The 24,769-nt window shown below is 31.7% G+C and overlaps 5 protein-coding genes across 7 annotated transcripts in view; 2 read left to right on the plus strand and 3 right to left on the minus strand.

Annotated features, from left to right (window-relative positions):
• Positions 1-3,081: 3,081 nt before the first annotated feature.
• Positions 3,082-6,548, plus strand: LOC148237268 (uncharacterized). Its single transcript, XM_088181524.1, has 4 exons — positions 3,082-3,148; positions 3,458-3,633; positions 5,139-5,298; positions 5,375-6,548. The coding sequence occupies exons 2-4, from the start codon at positions 3,554-3,556 to the stop codon at positions 6,068-6,070; spliced, it is 936 nt and encodes a 311-aa protein (XP_088037650.1). The 5' UTR covers positions 3,082-3,148; positions 3,458-3,553; the 3' UTR covers positions 6,071-6,548.
• A 1,397-nt stretch (positions 6,549-7,945) lies between these two features.
• mRpL10 (mitochondrial ribosomal protein L10) lies at positions 7,946-10,079 on the minus strand. Its single transcript, XM_088181301.1, has 3 exons — positions 9,990-10,079; positions 9,379-9,882; positions 7,946-8,274 (listed from the first exon to the last, which is right to left on the minus strand). Exons 1-3 carry the CDS (start codon positions 10,006-10,008, stop codon positions 8,021-8,023), a joined length of 777 nt encoding a protein of 258 aa, XP_088037427.1. The 5' UTR covers positions 10,009-10,079; the 3' UTR covers positions 7,946-8,020.
• Positions 10,080-13,110: 3,031 nt separating this feature from the next.
• LOC148237270 (dopaminechrome tautomerase-like) lies at positions 13,111-19,314 on the minus strand. Of its 2 annotated transcripts, XM_088203465.1 has the most exons (6): positions 19,128-19,314; positions 14,652-14,895; positions 14,397-14,550; positions 13,827-14,023; positions 13,519-13,763; positions 13,111-13,453 (listed from the first exon to the last, which is right to left on the minus strand). In XM_088203465.1, the coding sequence occupies exons 2-6, from the start codon at positions 14,885-14,887 to the stop codon at positions 13,170-13,172; spliced, it is 1,116 nt and encodes a 371-aa protein (XP_088059591.1). In that variant the 5' UTR covers positions 14,888-14,895; positions 19,128-19,314; the 3' UTR covers positions 13,111-13,169. The 2 variants fall into 2 exon arrangements, with proteins under 2 accessions (XP_088059591.1, XP_088059600.1); XM_088203474.1 differs by lacking the exon at positions 19,128-19,314 and having other exon boundaries at positions 14,652-15,145.
• On the plus strand, positions 18,542-20,977 carry LOC148237271 (protein yellow-like). Its single transcript, XM_088181314.1, has 4 exons — positions 18,542-18,916; positions 18,986-19,336; positions 20,193-20,378; positions 20,444-20,977. The coding sequence occupies exons 1-4, from the start codon at positions 18,657-18,659 to the stop codon at positions 20,847-20,849; spliced, it is 1,203 nt and encodes a 400-aa protein (XP_088037440.1). The 5' UTR covers positions 18,542-18,656; the 3' UTR covers positions 20,850-20,977.
• A 1,381-nt stretch (positions 20,978-22,358) lies between these two features.
• The window catches only part of LOC148237272 (uncharacterized), a 48,521-nt gene continuing 46,110 nt past the window's right edge, over positions 22,359-24,769 (minus strand). For both annotated transcript variants that reach the window (XM_088203455.1, XM_088203447.1), the window contains one exon: positions 22,359-24,176. In XM_088203455.1, the coding sequence (XP_088059581.1) occupies positions 23,041-24,176 (1,136 nt within the window). In that variant the 3' untranslated portion in view covers positions 22,359-23,040. The remainder of the gene's footprint in view (positions 24,177-24,769) is intronic.

Consider the following 24,769-nt stretch of genomic DNA (forward strand, 5'->3'; position numbering starts at 1 on the left):
TTCAACAAAATAATGATTTGTTGATCTAAATTTTTCTTTCTCTAGCTATTTATGTATTCTAAAAATAAATCGTATCATGTGTTGAATATGAATAATATTCAAATCTTGAAAAGCTTTCTAAAATACAACAATAATCTCATGAATGTTACAGATAGCTTATGAAATTATTATCTATGAAACATGCAAATATTGAGTATAAATATGAAGATCATTATTGTAAATTTTAAGATAATCAAATATTATATCTTACAGTAAAATTAAAATATAATACGTTTCAATTTATAATATTGAAAATTAAGTTATTTGTCTAAGGTCAAACGTGTGTGGGCTCCTTAACTTTGAAGCAAAACTTTCAGTCAGTTTCTTTTCAAAAGCTACCGTAAAAGCTCACCTGAGCAACAGTGGTTAAAAGTTGCATCATTTGACTTTCATCGACCGAATTAACACGAAACATCTATGTTTTTAGAATCATTTTGTATAATTACTATAAAAATGTTTTATATTTGCTGAACTAAATTCTGGCCTATTTATTTGACTGATTCAAAAAAATCGCTAGACAGGTCTTAGCCTAATTATAAATTTGATGCTTATTTTTGTCTTTGTAATTCGAGACTGAAAAAATTAAACTTACATAGAAGTTTTTAGTATATAGTTATTTCAGTTATTAAATATTATCATCATGTAACAGTGGTGTGTTTATAATTAGCAATTAATATTAATCAATAAAATAAATAGATCTACCAGTGAGATTATTATTATTATTTTTTATTAAATCTTCTGTCATACCCTGACAGGCGTAACCCCAATGCGTTACAACGGGGTAAATCTGTACCAACTGAATAAGTCAATCAGAAATAATAAATATATACAAAGTAAATATTAACTACCAGACTGGGAATCGGTGACACCTATATTAATAATTATAAATTATTATGTGGAATATAATTAGTAACCAATAGATGTCACTGCAGCGGAGGCGACTTTTTTTTTTAAATAGCGCATTTTTTATAAATACAAATTCGAGAGCCGCAACCGGGGTTCGAACCCGCAATCTCAGAGTTACTAGTCTGAGATATTACGGACTACGCTATTTTGTCCTTAATATAATATACATATATATCTATCAATATCTAAAATATTTTTCAATAATAATATTTAATCAGATATCTATGTTTTTTTTAAATATACTTTATAGATATATATGCTATGTTTGTTTGCCAGCCTAATCCGCCATTTAAAATAAGTACATATAAAAAATTCAACGTTTTAAAAAAGAAAATGGAAAGCAAAAATATTGCATAATAAATAAATATATATTTAATTTGGAATATATGTATATATATAATATACACATACGTTTTATACAATTTTATATACAGAAATCTACCTAGTTTTTGGTGTCTTTTCCGGACTGAATTTATATAATTACAAAGCAACAGTTACTACTGAGTTGAACTCTTAGATATTTACATAGATCACTGCTTTAATTCGATCTGGTCGAAACATAAATGGAAAGCGACTGTTTAATCGGTCTTCTAAGGGTCGTCTCGGTCTATTCGGTGTAACTCCCTTTAGTGCGGGTCCGGCTAAACTCTCACCACTCCAAGTCGAAAGCGAAGTGGTAGTCCTAGATGAAGTTCCTGGCGAAAGTGGCGGATATGATTCAGTACAGCAGTAGTATGACTTATATACCATTGAGATTTGAAGCAAAATCAATCGCCTCTTCCAGTCCATGATCTGACGAATGTCGATGGTTCGGAATGGAACCAGACTTTTTGTTATTGTCCATACAATATAAATATTTGGAATATGCAACGGAGTCATTTATGGTATGCGTAATCCGATAATATTGTGTTTTGGTTCCTGTTTAGCAGATAAATTTGGCGCTGACCTTTGTCTGTGTTACAGTAATGCCCAACGGTTTTAATGCACTTGTTTGGAAATATGAATAGACTGTTAATTGACGTCCACTCGGATACACATATTTCTTTAAGCCGACGAAAAACCTAATTTACTGGAAAATCAAAGGTACATAGATTCTAAAACAGGTTTTTATTTTTTATAAATTAATCATAAAAAAGTGAAGTGAAAATGCTCCCAACGTCTCTCCCCCTTGAAAATGACGTCCCTGGACAAAATGTAGTTAAAAACATTTTTTATATATTGTTTATTTATCTAATAATATATTTTTTATAAGCTCGTAGATATTATACCATTTTAAGAAAAAAGTAAAATTGTTTCATATATGTGCATCAATGGCGTAGCTATGGAGGGGCGGGGGGTGGGCCGCCCCGGGCGGCACTTGCTTGGAGGCGGCATATTCGCGATGGAATCGTCTAGTGTGGTTCTTAACCCTGAATAAACTAAAATTTATGTAAATCTACGAATAGCAAGAGCTTAACAATAATCAATTTATTATTTTAAGAAATGTTGATTTTATGACCCTGCAAAAAAATGTATGGGGTGGGCGGCAATTTTAAGGATTGCCTCGGGCGGCACATACCCTAGCTACGCCACTGATATGCATTGAAGAAGCAGGAAAATATATATATTTTTTCATCTTCTGAAATTTGCACTATATTGGGAAATTTCACAAAATTCTTACCTGTTTTAATTTAACGATGCTTTTAAATAGTCACTAGAATGGGACGCGTAACGACATATTTTATACTTTCAAATTCATTAGTATGTCCCGTAATACCTACAATTGCTAACTAAAATTCAGTCTTTATACACCAAAACTGGTGCTTTAAACTCAAACTTTTGATGGCATAATTTGAGCAAAAATCATAGACCAGTATCGTCAGATCACTAAATGAAAATCTATACATCAAAACTACCATGTCAATAGGTTATTTTAGGTTTTATGAAGCATTTTCCAGGAACGCTTCTCTGCACACGTTACGCCCTCGTTAGTGCCGCGCGAGGTATGCGCACGGCGAAGAACAAAAAAGAAAGCGTGCTCCGTCGCGGGAGTCGTCTCCAGAAATAACACTCATCCAATGCCGACTCATCTTGCATCGTCAGCGGCATCTTGCGGTGCCAATCGGAGACTCCTGCGTCATTGAGCGTCACAGGATCAGTGCAGATTTGATACGCCGTCGACCTGCATCGTCATCCAGCCACTGGTGAAAAACACGAACACCAGGTGAGCCAAACTTCCAAAAACCCTTCAGATACTATACAAACTCTTCAAACTTTGAAATTTTCGCAATAATAAGCAATGACGTACAATTTATATATACATACAAGCAATGTTTTTCGAGTGTGACGCATTAAAACACATAAAAATAAAATACGCGTTTTAAAAAAGTTTCCTATTGATAATGATAGGATTTTTGGTAAGTTTTTTCCAGTTTCAGCGCCATGTTGTAATTACGTCAGGACATGCCATTGTCTCGTGCGAACGAAGTTTTTTCATGTGAAAGTGAATCTATTTTCAATTCCTTTGTGGCAGATCATCCCCTACTGAGTTCACGTTTTTTTCTTCTGAAGACGAGCGTCACATGACTGGAAACATCGGAGCGAAAAGCATGTTAGTTGGATCTTTGTGATGGACACAATGGAAGGTGTGGAAATTAAGGCTGCTATTGGAAAGTCTTTGAGGCCAGTTAGGAACAGAAGGCATTCCAGGTGAGTTTTGGTGGTTTTCTACTTCAAACATTGTTATGTTCCATATATGTTTTTTAAGCCAATAAAACATCTTAAATGTTTTTTAGAAATATCTTATAAAATAATATAAAAAAAACATAATTAGCCAGTATATTTTTATTACGTTTAGATTTATAAATAGATTTATACTTACAAAAGACATTGCATTCTTTGTTCAAGTACATGTTTTCACATAAAGCACAAGTACTTGTCTCTATTATTTTAATGGAAAATAATTTTTAAATTTCATTTCAATTATTTTTTTCAGATAATTTATTTATTGCTCAAAAATCTTACTTTTTAATTATAATTTAAGGCGTTTAAAGTGAATGACACATTAATATTAATTGTAAATAATAATAAAGTGTATTTATTTTTTTATATAGAAAAAACTATTTTTGGAAAATGTTTTAATGAATTTCATATTTCAAAATTTAAAAAAAAACATAGTAGGGGCGATTAAAAGTAGGCCAGTACATACAAGTCTATTTATTCAAAATAAATTGTTAAATATAATTATTGTGGAATTATGTAAATTAAATTATTTGTAATATTCGTGATTAAAATATAAAAATATCAAATTTGATGTTTTTAAAAATGTAAACAAATTATAATTGTTTTAAAACTATTCATTAATTTTTATAATTGTAAATTTTACAAATATAAAAAGAAAATATAGATTTATTGGCATAATTATATTGCTTAATAATTTCTTTTTAATTAATTTATTGTTCAATAGTTTAATAATTTTAATGTTTTTCAAATATTGATTTTTATTGAAAAAAATTAACGAAAATATATTTTTTTAATTCCAAATATTGTAATAAAAGTTGGGCATTTAAAGGTAGCCTAGAATTAAAGTTTTAATATCATTGTATTTGATACTAAAAAAATATTATAGGATTACTATGCTTTTTAATGTATTTTTTAATACCTATAGTTTTTTTTTAATAATTTTTGTTCTGCTATAATTAATATTAAAAATATATATTTTTGGTTATTTTTAACGAAGCTACGAATTCTTAATGATTTTCTTAACAATATGAAAGGTAAGGAATTCAAACAAATATCTGAAATTTAATAACAAAAACATTATTTTTTAAAACTATATAAACGATATTTCCAAAAATTTCAAATAATTTACTATTGATTAAAATTTAAAAAAAATCGGGAAACTAAAAAATAGTTCTAAGCGAAGGGAGGGGGACTACTATGAAAATTTATGTATTTATAAGTAGCCCCCCGTACATATTTTGAGCAATTAAATTTAAGAATAAATTTTATATATTTTGATAAACAATTCCCTACAATTTAATTTTACTAAATGAAAATAAATATCTCAAATTTACCAATATGTATACATAACTCTAATTTTAAATAAAAAAATCCACCAAAAACTGCTAATTAAAATTTTTTTTTTTTATATTAAATTAAAAATATTAAATAGTCTAAAATAAATAATATTTTTATTTTATTTATTTTTACAGGAAAACGTTGGCTGTAAGTCAAAAGTCAGTAAAGCGGCTTTTCACTCCAGAAATAAAGAGATTTTTGAAAGAGTGGCTCATACGTAGAAGAGATAATCCTTATCCGAACCGAGAAGAGAAGAAACAGCTTTCAATCAACACTGGTCTTACATATATACAGGTAAAATTAATATATATAAAAAATAAGAGTACAATTAATATGTGTATATATCTATATAACAATATTTGTAATTCAGATATGCAACTGGTTCGCAAACTGGAGACGTAAGTTAAAAAACGCCACTAAGGAACGCAATAAGAAGACTTGGGGACATTTGATTAAGATCTACAACGACAAAGCCAGAGGCAACGTGGAACAATTCAGCATATGTTCCGAAGACAGCATTTGGGCCGAGCCTGATTTAGGCACTCCCGAATCGAGTAGCGATCTCAACATAGACCATTGTTACACTCCGTTCTCCGACAAATGTGATTTAGTTACTAAAAACCATTTCCCTCTAATGCAACACAAATCCCAATGTTACCACGTCAGTTCTACGACAGAAGAGATGAACAACGGATCTAAATTATGTGGAAACAAATACAAGAGTCATATCATGGAAAAGTACTTGAAGGGTTTGGAGAGCGAGAAAAAGGACAAGGCACCAGTTTTATTGTCTAAATGGTTGCAGAGCGCCGTAAACTTTCAGCCGTGCCAAAGCAATTATGTTTCATGGATGGATAAGAGCGAAGATAAAAAGATTTTGTCAAAGTATCTCATCAAGAACGAGAGCAAATCGGATTATTTCGATCGAAAGGAATCGAATTACGGTGATGTTTTGGATTACGGTAGTAAAGAACTGGATTTTGTGTATAAACAGTGCATTCACGGTCGAGAAGAAGTGGAAGCGGCCGTCGCTTTGACGCGTTTGGCCACCATGTACAGATCTTAGATGCTCAATTTTGATTTTAAACAGAGACCAAAGTATTTGACTGAAAATTGTGATAAATTTATGTAAACGTATTTACGCATTGTGATATTTGATATTGTGAATGTTAGTTGTATTGATAATATGTATTCGAAGACCGCATGGTGAAGTCTACAACATCATTATGAGAAATTATAATCCGTAAAACTGTTTTTGGTAAGATAATGTATATTTTGAAATCTACTAATTGAGCTAAATTGAAAAATAAACATGTATTCTACTAAAATCATACTGGATATATGCATTTGTGGTTTATAATTTATTTTTTTAGATCAAAATCAGTGTTATTTGTATTCTTGCTATACAATTAAAGTATTTGTTCCAAGAAGGTCTTCCTATAACTTTTGATAATCTCAGTTTGTACTTAGTTAAGTATTTTTTAAATAATTTTTACTGTAGATATTCCTATGTTAATAGATTTTTTCAATAAAATATGCCAATACTTCTGATATTTTTCATTCCGAAAATGAATTTGGTAAAATAATTGAACACATTTTATGATGAAATTTTTATATAAACAAGTAAAGACGTAATTTGCTGGGGAGGGAGGCAGGTGGGGGTCATATGCTTGCTTGTCGTTTTTGCATTAACATCCGGAGAATGCGTTACGAATATAACAACAACAAAAACACCCTAAGTTTCAATGGAAGATTTCGTTCCGAGTAAGGTGTTTTCACACTTGTATGGTGTATGAATTCACTAAAAAAAATTGGCAACCACAGCAACCAAAAACATTTGTGCCAAGTTTTACAAGTTCATCAATTTAAAAAATGGTTCAAAAGATTTAAATCTAGAAATTTTTGTTTTGAAGACGCCTAGAAGTGGGACACCAAAAATCATCGATGATGACCGTATAGCTGCAGAAATTGAAGACAATACAGAGATGTCGATTAAGGAGTTAACAGATAAGACAGGATATTCATAGTCTAGCATTCAAAAAAGCTTTAAAAATATTGGGAGGGTGCGGAAACAATGTCTGTGGGCTCCACACGCACTAAGCGACGCGCCTGCCCCATACTGAAAAAAAATTAATGCTCTTGGATGGAAAACTGGTGTTCACCCTCCATATTCTCCCAATATAGCACCATCAGATTATCATTTATTTAAGTCTCTACAACACAATTTAGATGGTAAAAAATGTAATAGTATTAGTGAAGTTAAAACGTTTCTTTCTGAATATTTTAATAAGCACCCAGTCAATTTTTACAAATGTGGGATTAAAAACTTGATTGATCGATGGAAGAAGGTTGTATCTGCCGATGGAGATTATTTTGTTGATTAATTGTTAAACCCCTTAATCCGCAATGCAGAGAGTGGCAACACTTGGCGGGCGTGCATTGCGATCGTGGGTTAGCGGGTGGGAGATCCAACGGCGCCCGCCATTCCAGACAGACGTGTGACCGGAGCTCAAGCCAACCTGACAAGCGACGCGACTACTACATATACACATATAATCAGAAAACTCTGTAACATAATATTGTAAAGTATATTTTTTATTGGAAAAATACTTTTCATTAAATAAAACGTCCTTTCTTTTGGGTAACCCTAATATACATGGAAAAGTTGAAAACATTTAATTTAACTAGCACCTGTCATATGTTACATTTAATAATATTTTCTCTGGTAAAATATATGCCTACGACAGGTGAAAATGTATTTCATCTGATTTCACTGAAATGAAATATTTAAAAAAATACTTTCGGCATAGATTCCAGACTATTTTTTTAGATTTTCTTTGAGGGATAACCCAAGAATTTCTGGTTTAGAATCAGGGACATTATTTCAGCTTTAATATTTCTGTTTCATTAAGATTCATAGAATTATATTAAATGACATCCATTTTCAATCAAATGCATTTTATTATTAAATTATATAATACACAACTAAGTTAAAACTAAATAAATCATGTTACGTTCATAAGCTATCCGCGCCGTCTTTATTTACTTCATCGCTTGTTTCCTGTTTCTCAGCTTCAGATTGTTTCATGCTAACGTATGCATCTAAGCTATTGACAAGAGATGTTTGATGTTGCGTCAATTGTTGTGTTACGTGAAGGGCACTCATATCCAATACGTTACAAAGCTTTGATTGCAGCTCTTCAATAGACGTGACTTTACTATACTCTTCGATTTCATCTTTCGAAATGAACTTTCCGTACACAATGGCAGCTGAAATATAAATTAATGATTGGTTAATCGTAAGAAACGTAATTTTACAATAAATTAAGTAGAGACTAGTCGAAGCTACGATTTTCATTTCGACCCAAAGTGAAACTTTTTTATATATGTTATAAACATAAGTCAATAGCGGTTTAGTGACTTTGGGAAAGTTGTATGTATAAGTGCTAACCTTTGACCCTTCAAAAGAAATTTTACAGTTGTGGATTCAAACTGATCATCAACGTTAATGCACGATAAAATAGGTATCAAAGATAATTGAACCTTTTAATTTACACAACAAAAATAATTTGTCAGCTTCTCTCGAAATGCAGCTATGGAAGCAATGCTAGCATTATCACTGAAGGAACAGATAAGCTATAAATAAAATATTTACTCATTATCCACTTACAATGTTCGCTTATCTGTATAAATTTGTCTAGTTTAACTAAATAACTGTTTAACTGTTTATTGGTTTAATTCAGGTCTGTGGAGTCGGAGTCATAAAAAATCGACCGACTTAAGACTCCTTTTTATAATTTTCTTTAACACGCTGAGTGCACTAAAGTGTTTATTTTAAACTAATCAAATATGATTAACAACTTCCATAAACGCTGACTTACTAGAAGTAATTATTTTCTTAAGATCTAATTAAGTTTAAATCACAGATAAATTTAGTAATAAAGTATTATTACTCTTGTTATTTTTATTTATTTTATTGTATCGTTTTATTTAGTATAAATATTTTATCTTACCTAAGGTTTATTATGTATATTTTTATTTAATGATTTTTTAAATTTTTTTATTTTTTAAAGATTTGAAAATCACTGACATTATTTTTATTGCTATTAATTATATGCTGTAAAAAATAATCTTATTAAAATCAAATAAGATGAACTCTGAATAGGAGTCGGTAATATTTTAAACGACTCTGGTTTCACTTCTAAAAAGTATTGTATCAAAAAAGTTCAACCACAAATTTATTTCCAATTGGCTGGACAAATCTACTTAGAAACATGGAAAAAAAATCTGTCTTTAAAGCAAGTTTCAGTTTAGGCGAAAATGAACATAGTCGAAAAGATCTCTACTAGTAATAAAATAAAATAAAATAAATACACATAAGGACCAATGCAGGACATTTCTCTATCAATTGGCACAACTTGGCCATTTGCACCTTCTCGGAGAAAATGACTTGGTTGTACGACTGGAACATGGGAATGGCGCATTCGTAAGGCGATCCCGTGATGGCCATCTGAATTATTTTTTTGCCATAGGTTCTCATGTGCATGTTGTGTATGCGCAAATCGGCAAACACTTCCAGTCTGTCCCTCATTCGCGCCGAATTCAAGTGCAAAAACACGATCATATGAGAGTTGTGAAACCAATTGGCGCATTCTTTAGCTAAAATGCGTTCGAACGGATTGTCGATAACCTTCCTCTTGAACGTCTTCAAATTATCGCACAGTAAGATGGGGTCGTTGTAGCCTTTCATGGGCATCTTCGGTTTCGTGAGGTCTTCGACACACTTTCTCAAGAAAAACGGCTTCCGGGGCCTTTGAATGTTGATTTTTCCTCTGAATCTTTTGAATTCGGCGAAGGGATTGTTCACTTTGAGCAGACCTGCGAAAATATGACATATGCGTCACTAAAATGTATCAGATTGGATTTAATATACAACATTATGCTATAAATGCTATGTATCTGGTTAAAAAAACATTTTTTCTTACATCTTTGAAGAAAAGTCATCTTTCAAACCGCGACTGACATATAGGTTAACTTATTTTGGTCTAAGCGTTGCTAGTTTTGACCATCGACGGTGGTACATAATTTTATTTATATATTAGATTGAAATCTAAAAATAGTGGATATTTTGTAATTTCATGGTTAAAAATAAATTATAAACTTCTTCTCTAAAACTAAGACAATCACATTTTATAAATTTACTTCAATATTTCAATACTAAATTAAAAATACAGTTAAATATATACTTTAAAATGAAATACAAATATATTTAGCTCTTTTGCGCTTTAGAATGGTTTTCCAAAAAAATTAAAAACCCTCAGAAAAATTTTATAGATTAGCGTAAACTACAAAAACTACCGTTATATATTTATACAAATGTTCATGAAATAATACACTTGCGATCATAGAATCAAATTTAAAAGAAGAGAACTGATTCTAATTACTGCCCAAAGGAAAAATTGTTGAGCTCTTCTCTATACAACAATATATAAGCTGAAACACACACAAGAATTTCCGTCTTTGAACTACACTACAGGTAAGGCCTAACAGTCTTTCCATTTCAATCGTCAAATTTCGACCAATTTAGAGTAACCAAGATATATTTTACGTCGGAAATAATTTATTTATTTTGGAATATATACTAAAATAAACGCATATCGCTTATAAGAAATGATTCAAATCAGAACATTTACATAACAGTTATTCAGGTATGTATTCAACTAACAAGTTGCAAATAATCAAACTTAAGTTGCGCAACTGTCTTCGGAGAATTTCATTACGCATGATTTCCTAAAAAATAAACAATAGGATAAATAATAATAATGACCTAAAAATCATAGCACAAAACAATTACTCATCCAGTATTTGTCTTCAACCGACAGAAAATGGTCGTGTGTAAAGTGATACTCTTCTCTCTGCTAATTTCTAACGTTTTATCTTGGGATTTAATTCATTTCGGTATCAAAAACTACACAGCTCTGCATGTGTCCCTGTATAAGAACAAGGCGTTCTTATCCATTAAAACTCACCAGGAAGGAGTCTATCCTACTCTCTTTGAAGTACCGTGGCCAGATAGTCTATTCTTCTACCTGAAACCTGAACTATTTCCTCTTCAAACTCTGAACAACAAGCAAAACTGCGATTATCTTCTCAATGTCATATCCACGAGCGTAGACATCCTAGGAAGGGTGTGGATTTTGGACGAAGGCAGCGTCAAGTGTCAGGGAAAACTTTTGGTTTATAATTTCCACTCGAACAGGATTGTTCAGGTGTTCCTCTTAAACAATAAATTGTATAAGTTTGCAAGCATGGTGATAGATCAGTCGATCTTTCAAAAACACCAAAAGGCTTACATAGGATTGAAAAATGATGACGCAATAATTATATGCCCATTGAAGAAGGATAAATGTTACCTTCAACAGTTAAAGGTCATCAGCGACGATCCTTTCCATACTGCCATCAAGTCTTCGGAGAACTTGGCCATATCGAAGACGGACAACTTTTTGTTTGTGACGTCGGAAAAATCTAAAGACTTGTTCGTGATTGAACTGAAGTCGATCCAACCGGTAAGTAATTCATGTTATCATATTGTAATAATAAAAAAATAAAAATGCACTTTCAATAAATGGATTTAATAAAAATTATATGCAGCTTGCGTTGTGCAGTTTTACTGACACAACTACTTTCGCGCATGTGTATAGTTTGCAGGTTGCAAACCTCGACAGCTAAAGCATCGGTAACTTGAACTAATTATGATAATTTAAAAAGTATATTTTTTAGTAGTATTCGTCATATATTCGTATTGATTGTGGATTACATTACATATGATTGATAGGCCAAGGATGGCACGTAAAATTTGCAATTTAAAAAAAACAGCACTCACAAAAAATACAGAACAGAAAAAACTATTTTTTTCTTGCTATATTAGATTTTGATAACAGGATTTAATAAAAATAATATGCAGTTAAAATATAGCAATAGATATTTTGTATATTCATTATAAGTATTTTATTTCAATTTAAAATATTTTTTTGGAGAAACGTATTTTGCCCCCCATAAAATGGAACATATTTCAAGCTTTTGCTAAGCTTATTTTCAAGATGATACTGTCTTTGTACTGTATAACTTTGCTCTATTTTTGCAATTAGGATTTTTACCCCCCATATTTAAATAAATTCAAGTTCATTAGTAAGTATGTACAAAAATAATTTGCATTTTTGTCGCTATCACCCATGATTGTTGCTTCGATATTAGTTGTTAATAATGCGCTAAAAAGGCCATAAAATTATTTAAAAAAATGAATCTTTCTTTGTAACCTGACCTAAATTATAAATATCTATTTTTATAAATACATTAGTAAATTAGCACCAAGTGGTAGCCGGTCAATCGGTGACATCTACATATATAATTAATTATAAATGTATATGTGTAATATAATTTACAATTAATATATGTCACCATATATATCAAAGGGAATGCCTTTTAATATTTTCTATCAAGTGCACATTGTAAACCGTTGAAACATACTTTAGCGAAAGAAAAAACAAAACAAGGATCAGTACCAAATAACGTCGAGCAGGTATAAGCGTTCCCTAATTGTATGTTTCAAAGAATGACGACATTGCTACATGTTTTCTAAACAGATTAGAGCAAATATGTGCGACCATTAAAAATGAAGGCTTTGACAAAATGCAATGAGTTATATTTTGTATACTTTTATTCATTACAGAACAATGATTTGATTAACACTTTCTACATCGGTGAAAAACTGGGTCCGTCCAAAGGGTTGATTATCATCGAAGAATACAACCTTTGCTATTATCTATCGCGAGATTATGCCATAGTGTGTTGGGATATAAGGTACCATTTTATATAAATTATCAATCATTTAGTTAACCTTAAACATTCATATAAATTTAATATCCTTTCTAGAAAACCATTGAATGCTGAAGGACACAATGTGCTAATTCAATCGTACAAAAAACTACCAAACGTTTCACAGTTATTATTGGATCCTCAAAACAGAGGTTTCGCTGTTGTCAACGCTGAAGATGAAAATTTCTCAATTGAACCTACGTGTATAGAATTTCAATAATAAACATTATATTATGAAAGAAATGCTATTTAATTTTGACGAAACATAAACAGTACATAAGTAAGGTGAGTTATATTTTAACAATCTGATGAAGAACTCCAACTCCACAGTTTCCTGATACATAATCTTGGTAGTTGGACTCCAAGACCTTTACAGCGCCCCTCAGCAGGTCGAAAGATACGCATGTAGGCGCGAAGCACTCATCACTTTCGTATACTGGAGTAAGAGCGTCCGGTTTGAATGGAGTTGTGGTGTCCCAGGCATATATTATCTGCTCGGTTTTGTATCTGTAGTAGAGCTTGCTTCCGCTGTCAGTTCCTAGGAACATCATAGGAGCATATTTCGTTGCCACTCCTAGAATCAAAAACATATATGAGTACCGTGAAGCAATCTAACGTGACCAATCCAAAACTACTTACTAGAAATTTTTCCTTCACTCTTCCCCTTCTTCAAATAGCTGGTCTTAATCGAGAATATGCATGGAGAGTTCATGTAAGTCAAGTAAAGTACCGTTTCTCCAGTTAACTCTTTGGTCAAAATCAAGAAAAGAGGCTCGTTTGCACTTCTCTTGTTGATAACTTCTTTTGGAAATTCCAGTTTGAAACCACTAGACTTTGTGATGTCGTATACGAACACTTTGCCGCATCCTGCATCGCTTACATAACTAAAAAGTATACGTGTAACATATCAGAATAGAATTCCACGACTATAAATCTTCAATACTCACATAAAAGCATTGCCGGTTATGTCATAATCTGCTACAACGTTGTGAAGGACTGATTCTGGTTCCACGTAGTCGGACAGATCTATCTGTCTGATCATTTGCCCAGTAATTACAGATATGCAGACGACTTTCGGAGAGCAGGTTTTCTTTGGTTGCTCCATGGTGTTTATTATCCCACTGTCCAAAACCCACAGCAGTCCCTAAATAAATAAAAAGTTATTAATTTCCCTGAATATGAATATGCATAATTTACTACACTTGATTTTTATAAATCTATACTAAATGTCAATGCAGATAAAAACTCAATTTTCGGTATCGCGGCTCGTAAGACTTTAAAAAGTCTGAAATGGCATTACAACACATTAAGAAGCAACAATATCAATGAATGTGTCAATTGGACGCAAAAGCTATATTTTGTATACGTCTTTATACATTATTTTCATTGTATACTTTTTACATTTGATACAACTTCTAGATTTTATAAAAATTTCTGATGTAGATTCAACTTAAATTGATATTATGAAAAATACAAGTTCTTACTTTTTTGTTAATATTATTTTAGAAATGACTTACATTTTTGTCTAAGTACATATCGATCGCGTTTTGAATTGCATCACAGTTTCCAATTTCATGGAAGTTCAAGTCAGGATAAGCTGTGAACTGAGGTTCCACCATCTTGGAGCTGGTTTTGTAGGATATGATAGAGCTGGGATTTCCAGATTTGAATCTGAAAAGTATTACATATTATTTTATTGATATTATAATAACTGAACTAGTTATAAGACAGATCAATTCATCCAAAGATATAATGTTGTTGCAGAATCATACCTTGGAGCCAATGCTATAATAGTGTCTAAGTGAGTGACGAATTTCGTCACAATCATGTTCTTCGGGATGTAGTGCTTGGAATGGGTAAACATGTTTTTGATGATCGGTGTTGAAAAATCCATAGAGCCACCTTCCCAGATCAAGTTAGAAGTGCCCAGGAGCGTAGGCAAAGATGGCAAGGTTGCCACGGCACATCCCGCGAAGATTAGAATCATTAACGGCGTTAGTTTCAGCATCGTGGAAGCTGTGAAAAATATAAAATTAAAACACTATTCTCATGAGATGCTTAAAAATATTAGATGTTACAAGACGACGGAGAAATCATTTTGATGTGTTAAAAAAACGTAGAAAAAACTTCATTAACTGAGATTTTTTTTCAGTTCGTGCGGCACCCACTTGTCAAGCTTTTTTTGTTTTAGTGGTCCAGAACTATTAAATTAGTAACTTGTACATTTTGTGCATGGCTTAAATCCAATTAAGACCTTCAGTTTATCGTTATCAACCGAAGACGCGCAAGACCATGGTTGAATACAAACGAAGAGATACATATGTAGTCTCATTTAACAACCTGCGCTACGCTGATGACACGGCAATCGTAGTCAATAGTCAATAGGGTTTACAAACGCTTATTAATAAAATTATAGAAGCATTTAAAACATATGGGGTAAAATTGAATTCATAAAAAAAAACATTTGAGCATATGTTAAGTCTTTAATTTTACTTGGAAAATATTTCAGAAGATCCGTAATCAATGATTTAAAAAATTAACTTTGTCAGTAGCAATTCTCTAAAGCATCTTGTTTTTTGAATATTATATCAATAAATAGGAGCAGAATATGAGTGCTATTTAATTTGCCCAAAAATGCATTACATTTAATGAAATACTATGAATCATAATTAAATCGAAATATTAAAAAAACTTTTGCTACCACCCTAAAAAAGCTGAAACTACGTCTCTGATTTTAAACTAGAAATTCTCGAGTTATACGTTGGATATAATTATCATTACTCCGAATGTATATATATATATATATATATATATATATATATATATATATATATATATATATATATATATGAATATATGAATATATATATATATATATATATATATATATATATATATATATATATATATATATATATATATATGAATATATGAATATATATATATATATATATATATATATATATATATATATATATATATATAAAAATATAGTAATGATTATTTCTATAAATTTGTTCAAAATATAAACAGGAGTAATGTAAAGTATATCGAACGTATGTATATCGATATCGTGTGCTATCTTTCGAACTGACTGTGTTAACGCAAATATATTATAGGACAATGTAGTGGGTTTACTCAATGGAGTAAAGAAACACCTTTGTGCATTAAGAAAAAAATAATTTATATATATATGTTTTGATTATATTTGTTTAGTGTTTACACAATTAGCTAAATAAATAAAATAATATTAACAAATGGATCTGTTCAAAAAAATCCACAAAAAACAACTAACGTGAATGTGTTAAGATGCTTAAGGGGGTCTGGCTGGTAAAAGGTTAAATTTAATGATATAGTTTTAGCCCCAATAATAAATAGGATAAAACTAATGATGCGTCTGAAAATATTTGTAACTTAACTGAAAGTGTGTAATTTTACATGTATCTTTATGGCGAATAGGTATTTAAAATATATTTTAAGATATAATAACAATGGTTTAAATAACATAGATTATATGCTAACACTCACCCATACCTCTCTCTTACGCGATGCAAACTAACTAAATTATTTTAGAGGATTCCACTTCTTTTATACTCGCAGTGCTGCCATCATTTCCGGAAAATACGGAAGACCGTGCTTCATCTACAAAATTCGATAAACATGTCTGTCGAAAATTGTCACGAATTTAATTAATTAGTCATTATTGATATTTTGCTATGACGTCCGAAACGGATTGTTAGGGTTTTAAAATTTTGAATTTTGCACGTTTTTAAAGTGATGACGTCGGATTTTTAGGTCAAAACGTGAATTCGTCACATTTGGCCAAAATGACACATATACGGGCTTACTCACTCAAGTTTGTCAAACTTTTAAAATCAACATTAAAAAAATGTCTTAAATAAATTATTTTAATGGTATAAAAACTTATTTTCTTATAAGCAATTATCTGCGACGCTCTAGCCATTTTTTCTATGAGATATGTATCCTTTTTAAGGCGAATATAATATTATGACTAGAATGGCTTTCTCTGTTAGTATTAAACATATGCACATAATTAGTGTTTTATGCAATTTTGAGAAGGTTTTTGACAAAGTGAACTTAATCGACAAATTGATGGATCTATAATTTTCAGATGCTCTTAGTAGATTTTTCCGCAATTACTTAATTATGATCAAGCAAACCAATGTACACGTTTTTTAAATGTACACTTTTCAAGGGGTTTCAACCATTCTAATTTTTTTATAATAAAACCATTTAATTATGTAATACATATATATTACAAATCTAAAAAAGTGTTAATGAATCATAAAATATATTTAGATTTATGATATGCAATAAGAACATAGGGCACGTGCTCTTGTTTACAAACTAAATACAAGGTTATTTAATACATAAAAATGGGAAAAAAGTTTGATTTGCTGATTTCGTTAAATTCACAAAATACAGAAAGAACCTAACCTCAAATTTTGTATGGGGTGCCTAGACTCCTATAACATAGTATTCCTATAACGAAGTCCCAATCTCGACTGTACAACACTTGATCACTTGACTTTTTAATATATGCTGATGATTTGAAGATTTGCAGATTTATCAAAATGACCACTGATTTCTCATATCTTTATGAGTATTGATAAATGTCATGTCTCTATTTTTAGGAAACTAGACCCTGAATGACTTCCTTACAATCTCGGTGGTATTACTCTTATAACGAAAACTTCTAGTAAAGATATTGGTATCCTTTTCAATAAAAAGATTAATTTCAAACCTCATACTATCAACGTTTCCAATAATGTTATAAGAAATTCAAGGCACTTCTATAATGTAGTGTCTCTTCGCATTCTACAATATATAATACATTAGTATGTAACGTATTAGAATATGGTTCGAGTACCATTAAGTTATTATTAGAGATATATAGATACAAAGAAAATTCCTAAAATATTTATATCTAAAGGACTATGGATTTTTTCTGTCTGATTATCCAAGTAAATTAATCTTAGTTCCCGTAAAAAAAATTATATGCCAAAACATTGTGATCTCGCACCTTTGTCAAGCCAATCAATGCGAAATCAAAAATATTTTTTAACTCGCCTATAGCGGATTATACATAAAGGTAGATATCTTTCATACTTCGTATGGGGAGCTTAAGAACTTTCTGATCAGCCATATATATTTTTTTTTAATTATTATTATGTTGTTGATTTATGCTCTGTGACGTATTGGATTTTAAATATAATATCCTGTAAACATATTATTATCGCTAAATAAATAAATATAGCAAGGCGAGAGACTAAGATGAGATGTATTTGAGATGCTGCGCTGAAGAAATATGCTTGGATTCTCATGGAGAAGTAAGAAAATATCTTGATTATAGATATTATTTCTCAGATTATTGACAATTCACTCCGAGACAAGGTTAAGAAGATTCTCAAAAACTGCAAATTTCACTATAATGAAGCATAAATAAAATAATAATAAATACGCATTTATAAAACGACCCTATAGCAAAAATTTATTTACTAGAGGAACAAGGAAGTAGCGCTTTAACAACAGTTATTTTTTGTTATGAATGTAAAATAAACAAATAAAACAATACTTTTGGTGAATAAAAGTTTGAGAAGCACTGGCACTTCCCTATAGTTAATTTAGTATATATAGAGCAGTTTTTGGCGATACATGGTTATTTTACGTTCGACGATCGTCCACGACAGTGGTGAGCATTTTTAAAATAATATTTTTATAAATTAATTTATACTGATAAATGATATTTTTTATAGATGCTTTCAAACATGAAGAACATCTTCGGAACATTGCTTCTCTTCGCGACGATTTACAACTCGCATTGCACTATTCTGAATTCTACGATGGATTGGAAAAACATTCAAGACACACAGCTGAGACTATCTGGTAGAAACTTGGACTTTCCGTGCGATGCTACTGCTTCGATTTTTAAAGAGTCTTCGAAGTATATTTCTTCAAACACTTTAGTGACGAGGATGCAGATTTTTTTGTACGATGTTATAGTAGCGATGCCAAGGTATTCTTGAATGTATTTCATAAATTAATCAGTATACGTTCCGGTTGTAATTTGTATCTTTTCATTTAGGTATAGACCAGGCATTCCCATCACACTGGGAAAAGCTTCTCTTAAGTGCACTGGATGCCCTCCAGTCATCAAACCCTTCCCGGATTGGAACTCTCAACAACAAGGCAACTGTGATGCTATACAGTCGGCTGTTGATATTTACCTTGACAGGAACAACGTTCTCTGGGTGTTAGACGACGGAGTCATCGACAGTATTGAATCGCCCCACAAGAAATGCGCACCGAAAGTCATAGCCATCAACATGCTCACCAATAAAGTCGTATATACCATCGATTTATCTCCGTATTCTCTGACGGAATCGAACTTGCAGTACATCGTGGCCGAGAATGCTGAAAATGGAGACAACTATGTGTAAGTGTATTAATTTAATATATTATTCAAAATAATATGTATTTCACCTTTTTTTGATTTTATAAAATTGATTCTGCAATTCTGCAGGGTCCTCCGACATAAGATCACTTCAGTTTCTAATGTTTTATTCATATACCACATAAATTTTTGTTGTATGAAAGTGACTTGAAGGGTTCAAAATATTCAAAGGATTTTGGACTCGTCTTTACAGACCGCTCTGATTTTCTTGCGGAGTTGGGCTGTTGATAACCGTTTAACTTTCAGTATCGGAAAGTGCCATGTTGCGGAGTTTTCTTATTGCCTGATTAATAAACCAGCTCGAGATTTTCAATCAAAAGAGGAAGTGAAAATTTTCTCTACATTTCAATAATATTTGTGGATGCTCAGCTTTATGAGAAACAAGTTACACTTTATATAATCCATTAGTGATTCGCGTCCTTTATTACCTTTAGTCTGTAGCAATCTTGAAACAGGATACTTAATTTAGAACTGCTTTGATATCTGCCATGAATGAAAAAATCCAAATTCACTGTTTCAGTGAAAAGTAAATTTTGTCAAATATTTTATCAAAATACTAGTTTCTATGGACAATTTTCCACTCTCGAGAATTTAGCTATAGGTTCCGGAACATCATAGCGCAACACAAGTTTTTATGCCGGTTTCAGCAGGATATTCAAAATTGCCAACTCGCCTATGAAAGTAATTACCCAGCTTCTTAATACCTTGCATTGTACGTCGATCTGTTCAATATTAGCTATGAGGAGAAAGTCCGATTCTTATTGTTTAATTTTATTTTTAATTTATACTTTCGAGCATCTTATTTTAATAAATAAATTATATTTACAATTTATTACAGATATGTCGCTGACTCCCAAACCGGAGCTATCATCATGGTGAACGCTGATAAGAATCATGGAAAACGTTTGGTCTTTCCATCGTCCGTGAAGAACGTCTGCCCTAAGAGTTGTGTACTATACATGAGTATACTCATGAAAGCCGATTATAAGAACTATTTGTTCTTCACGTACATCGATTGTCCTTTGTAAGATTTTTTTTTGATAATCTAAGAGTTGTATACCTTTTACTAATAATTGCAAATTAATACAGGATCTTCTCCGTGGAAACCTCGATGATCAGAGAGGAAGACGGATTAGGATCAATATCAATATTAGGGAAGAAGCCCGAAGGACCCGGAATCGTATTCTGCGGCACGGACAATCTCAGCAATCTATATTTCAGACGAGTCGATGATAACATAATATACACGTGGGATTCGAACACTCCTTGGAAGAAAGATAATTGGTTAATGGTTAATAAAGGATCTTCGGAAAGACAAGCTACTCACGTCGCTCCGGGACCTTGGAAGTTGATGTGGACACTGGAAAGCAACGTCTTCGATTACATAAATCAGAAGACAGGATGTATGGGACCTTCCACAATTCTTCATCCGATCGCAAAGGGCAACGACAATTTGAATGCTATCAAGAACCGCCTCATCGGAAATCGTCTGTAAAAGGATCGCTAATAAAACATCATAAATAGCCCACGGCATTTAATAATTTGATAACTAAACATTATATATTACATCACATAACACATACCGTTAATACATTTAGATGAAAAAAATTAACTGTACACATTTATAAGTAGGAATTTTGATTAATCATAATAAATAATATTTATATTTGTATACATAAGATATATTAAAAAAAAATACTTTCAATAACATCAAAAATCAACCAACAACACAAATGTAATAATCAGTCAAACGAAATATGTACAGACGATCGGAATGAAATTTAATAAAATTTGGTTCATTTATATTTGTTTTTTTATTATTTCTTTACTTTTGACGTATATAAAAAAATGAGATTCAATTTCATACGCGATTGTGTATTATATACATACATACAACAAAGTATCTACATCGTTTTATCAACAACTAAATTAAAATCGTGAAAATTTAATTTCATAGTAGAACGCCAATAGGCCTTCTAAGCACTATCACAGCTCTAATCATCCGTTGGCGGCAATGTAAAAAATCAATTCATACAGACAACATAATAACCACACACATGAATAAATGGTAAGTTCCACGATAATAATAATAAAATATACGTAAACATAATTAACAATACAAAAAATATGATCACGTGAATACATATATATTAAATATAATATCATAATAAATGACAATTTTTCACAACGTTCATATAAAATCTGAAAGTTCGTTGTCATATACAGGTCGTCGCTTTTTATTGAATCGTATAAGATTAATAAAACTGGAAGGATTCTTACAAACGACCATATAAACATATAGAGACAAATCATCAAATATATGCAAAGTATCAATTCATTATGCGATTGAATCACTATATATACATATACAATTTATTAAACTATCAGTTAAAGTTTCAACACTAAAATTGATCAAGTCTTACGTTCGTGGCAAGCAGAATTTTAGTCTATTAAGATTTTTTTAAATTACGCTAAAGTGACATCAAAATCGGATCAAAGAGTTAAAAAATCGCCTCAAAATCAATTAGTCCAATCAGCAAACGATATGGAATATATGGCAAATTTTATAATATATAAACGACTATATATGTATATATATATAGACACGCAATAATAATAATATATATTTTTATAATTTAATATACAGTCTATTAATATGTAGTCAATCACATCATTCATTATTTACGCCATAGTCCAAAAAGAGTAAAAACTTTTGCATTAATTATAATTACATAACTTCAAGAGTATTCTCTAATATCATGAAATTCGATAAAACTAGTCAATCGTATCATATAGTTTTCTTCTTAACTCGATATCAATAATTTGTAATGTATATTTGTCACCACTCAATCAATCCCTTTCTATACAAGGGTGAGAGAAATGAAAACTTTAAAAGTGCAATTAAAATTGGCAGTAGTGTTACATATATAGTGTGTAAAGAACGCGAAAGTAGTAGCTTAAAATGACCGCTGCAATTGTAATATACACTAAAATGAAGCGGTAGTTTTTGTGAGTATAGCGAAGTACGGGTGGACTAAAAGAACTCCTCTTCTCATATTTTCTCGATCAATTGAAAAAAAAACCACTTCACTGATTTCAGAATTGAAAAAATCATGCATGTCAGACACCTTCTAGGATAATAACCGTAAGGTCGTAAACTAAAAAAGCAGCAAGCAATGTATACGACTTAAGAAATATTTAAGGTTTTCATTTGACTCACCATCGTAGTTATTTAATTTTAACAAAATTGCAATAATCCACAAACGAAAACTTAATATCACGTAATAAAAATGTATAAATCTGCAATCTTCACATTGTGACAGTATTGTGTGTATATTTTTTAAGACTATATATAAATTTATAAATTTCTAGACACATCCAAAATTGTCCATTAGTCTAACATCTAATTTATATGACAATTGCAAAACAAATCATCATATTTATTATAACCATAACATCATTTGGTGTTCGAAACTATATTAATTGACAATAACGGCGTTGATAAATTAACTCCATCAAAATATATGTATATTTATATATATCGATTGCAGGTACGTCACCAGTTATCCACTCCGTCGTCTTATCGCAGATAACAAAAAAAAAAATAATGTGAGAGCACTAAACTAAAACGTTTCAATACAATCAGTCTTTCACAATAAAATATAACTTTTTTTGTATATATCTTCTTATCTTTCACCAGAGTCGATCTTCACTCCGGAATCAATCTTTCTTTCGAGAGTAGTATACGCACTGCTTCCGATTCCGGAGTCCTCGTCGCCACTGTCCAATAACGTGCCTTCGCCCTTCACCGGTTCCAATATAGACTTCCGCAGCTTTTCTCCCATGTTGATCGGAACGACGGCTTTCTGTAAAGTCGTGATATCCAAATGAGAAGATTCATCTCCTTGTGTATCGACGGCGATCCCGTCGACAGTGTCCGGATCCACCGGTAGATCTGACACGTCGTCCTGTTTAATACTCTTTGCTTCATCAGAGTTTGATATGTACGAATCGACATTATCCGGAGTCGACGCGTCATTTAAATCGATCACCGTGTTTGTATTTGAATTATCATCATCGTCGTGATTATCAAACGCATTATTTACGTTTATATTCTTGAAATCGAAGATCTTCACTTCCGAGTTTGAACTCCTGCCGGAGTTTAGAGAGTTTGGAGAGTTTCTGGCGAGGGGGCTCGGCGGTAAGTCTAATTTGAGCTTATCTCTGGTGTGCCGCAATCCGCCTAATATCGCCAAAGGAGACGTTGATCCCGAACTGGTGCCGCTGTTTCCCGACGGCATCGGAGAAGGAGTGCTGGGCGTTATTGACCCGCACGGAGAGCTTTTATCAGGCAGTATCAAAGTGGCTCCGTTCGGCGAATTCATCTTCTTGTTGACCAAATTGAGTCTGAGTTCGCTGTTCGATCGAGTTACGTTTCTCGTAAGCTCGTTACTCGTTATCGATACGATCGATCCGTCCGATTTTAGATCTTTAGGATCGTCTTTGAAATCGTAATCGATCATAGAACCGGGCGTTACGTCTTCGGTTCCCGAGTCCGGAGTGATGAAATCCGAAGACTTGCCGTTTTCGATGATAGTCATTATGATGTTGTATACATCTTCAGAGTTTTTTAAGAGCTCTGAGGGTGCGGGCGGTAACGGTTCTTCCTCCACAATTTCGTCTCCTTGTATATTGTAAGGATCGACAGAGTTGACAAGTGATAAATGCTGACCAGGGAAGAACTGACTGGGTAAGTTCATAAGATCAAACGATTCGAACGGAGCTGTAGAAGGCGATACGTAGAAATCGTCATCAGGCATACCTAAAAAAAAACACAATTTATTAAATAAAATTTGATACACAGACAACACAAAGATTTTTAATAGTTCTTACTCCGAATTAGTGTTTTAAAATGGCTCGTATTTTTTGGGTCAAAGTTTATATTAAAAGGTCAGAATATAAGCGGCTTGAATAAATATTAGATTGTCAGAATTTATATTAAATGATTTGAATTTAAATTGGACTAGTCAAAATCATTTTTTTTCAGTCAGTATTTATAAAGAATAGCAAGTACAGTAAACCCCCCCCCCCCCCAAAGTTTCCTATAGCGTATGCGGCAGTCCCTCCTATAGCGTTCCCCCGTATAGCGTAGTTTTTATTACTGTTTGTCTCTTGACTTTGCTAGACGTATTCTGTGACAGGCGAAATGCCGCCGCGCTATAACATTCCAGGGATATTCATCACAATACAGTAAAATATTTATTTTTGCATAGCTATGGAAAAAATCATGATCAAGCAAATCAATGTACACGTTTTTTAATACATTATGTATACACTTTTCAGAGGGTTTCAACCATTCTAATTTTTTTAAATAAAATTATTTAATTATGTAATACACATATATTACAAATCTAA

Source organism: Plectrocnemia conspersa, unplaced genomic scaffold (assembly GCF_051122295.1).
Source record: "Plectrocnemia conspersa isolate PC_06_02 unplaced genomic scaffold, ASM5112229v1 ptg000002l, whole genome shotgun sequence".
Lineage (NCBI taxonomy): Eukaryota > Metazoa > Arthropoda > Insecta > Trichoptera > Polycentropodidae > Plectrocnemia > Plectrocnemia conspersa.

What these genes read in the sequence shown, in the direction of transcription:
- mRpL10 (XM_088181301.1), bottom strand. An exon ending in TCCTGCATTGGTCCTTATGT is followed by an intron (nt 8,275 to 9,378) that starts GTATTTATTTTA and finishes TTTATATTTCAG; the next exon opens with CTGCCATTGTGTACGGAAAG.
- LOC148237271 (XM_088181314.1), top strand. Translation starts at nt 18,657, where the DNA reads ATGCTTTCAAACATGAAGAACATCTTCGGAACATTGCTTCTCTTCGCG. An exon ending in GAAAATGGAGACAACTATGT is followed by an intron (nt 19,337 to 20,192) that starts GTAAGTGTATTA and finishes AATTTATTACAG; the next exon opens with ATATGTCGCTGACTCCCAAA. An exon ending in ACGTACATCGATTGTCCTTT is followed by an intron (nt 20,379 to 20,443) that starts GTAAGATTTTTT and finishes AAATTAATACAG; the next exon opens with GATCTTCTCCGTGGAAACCT.
- LOC148237268 (XM_088181524.1), top strand. Translation starts at nt 3,554, where the DNA reads ATGGACACAATGGAAGGTGTGGAAATTAAGGCTGCTATTGGAAAGTCT. An exon ending in AGGAACAGAAGGCATTCCAG is followed by an intron (nt 3,634 to 5,138) that starts GTGAGTTTTGGT and finishes TTATTTTTACAG; the next exon opens with GAAAACGTTGGCTGTAAGTC. An exon ending in CTGGTCTTACATATATACAG is followed by an intron (nt 5,299 to 5,374) that starts GTAAAATTAATA and finishes TTTGTAATTCAG; the next exon opens with ATATGCAACTGGTTCGCAAA.
- LOC148237270 (XM_088203465.1), bottom strand. Translation starts at nt 14,887, where the DNA reads ATGCTGAAACTAACGCCGTTAATGATTCTAATCTTCGCGGGATGTGCC. An exon ending in ATAACCGGCAATGCTTTTAT is followed by an intron (nt 13,764 to 13,826) that starts GTGAGTATTGAA and finishes TATACTTTTTAG; the next exon opens with TTATGTAAGCGATGCAGGAT. An exon ending in GAGTGAAGGAAAAATTTCTA is followed by an intron (nt 13,454 to 13,518) that starts GTAAGTAGTTTT and finishes TTTTGATTCTAG; the next exon opens with GAGTGGCAACGAAATATGCT.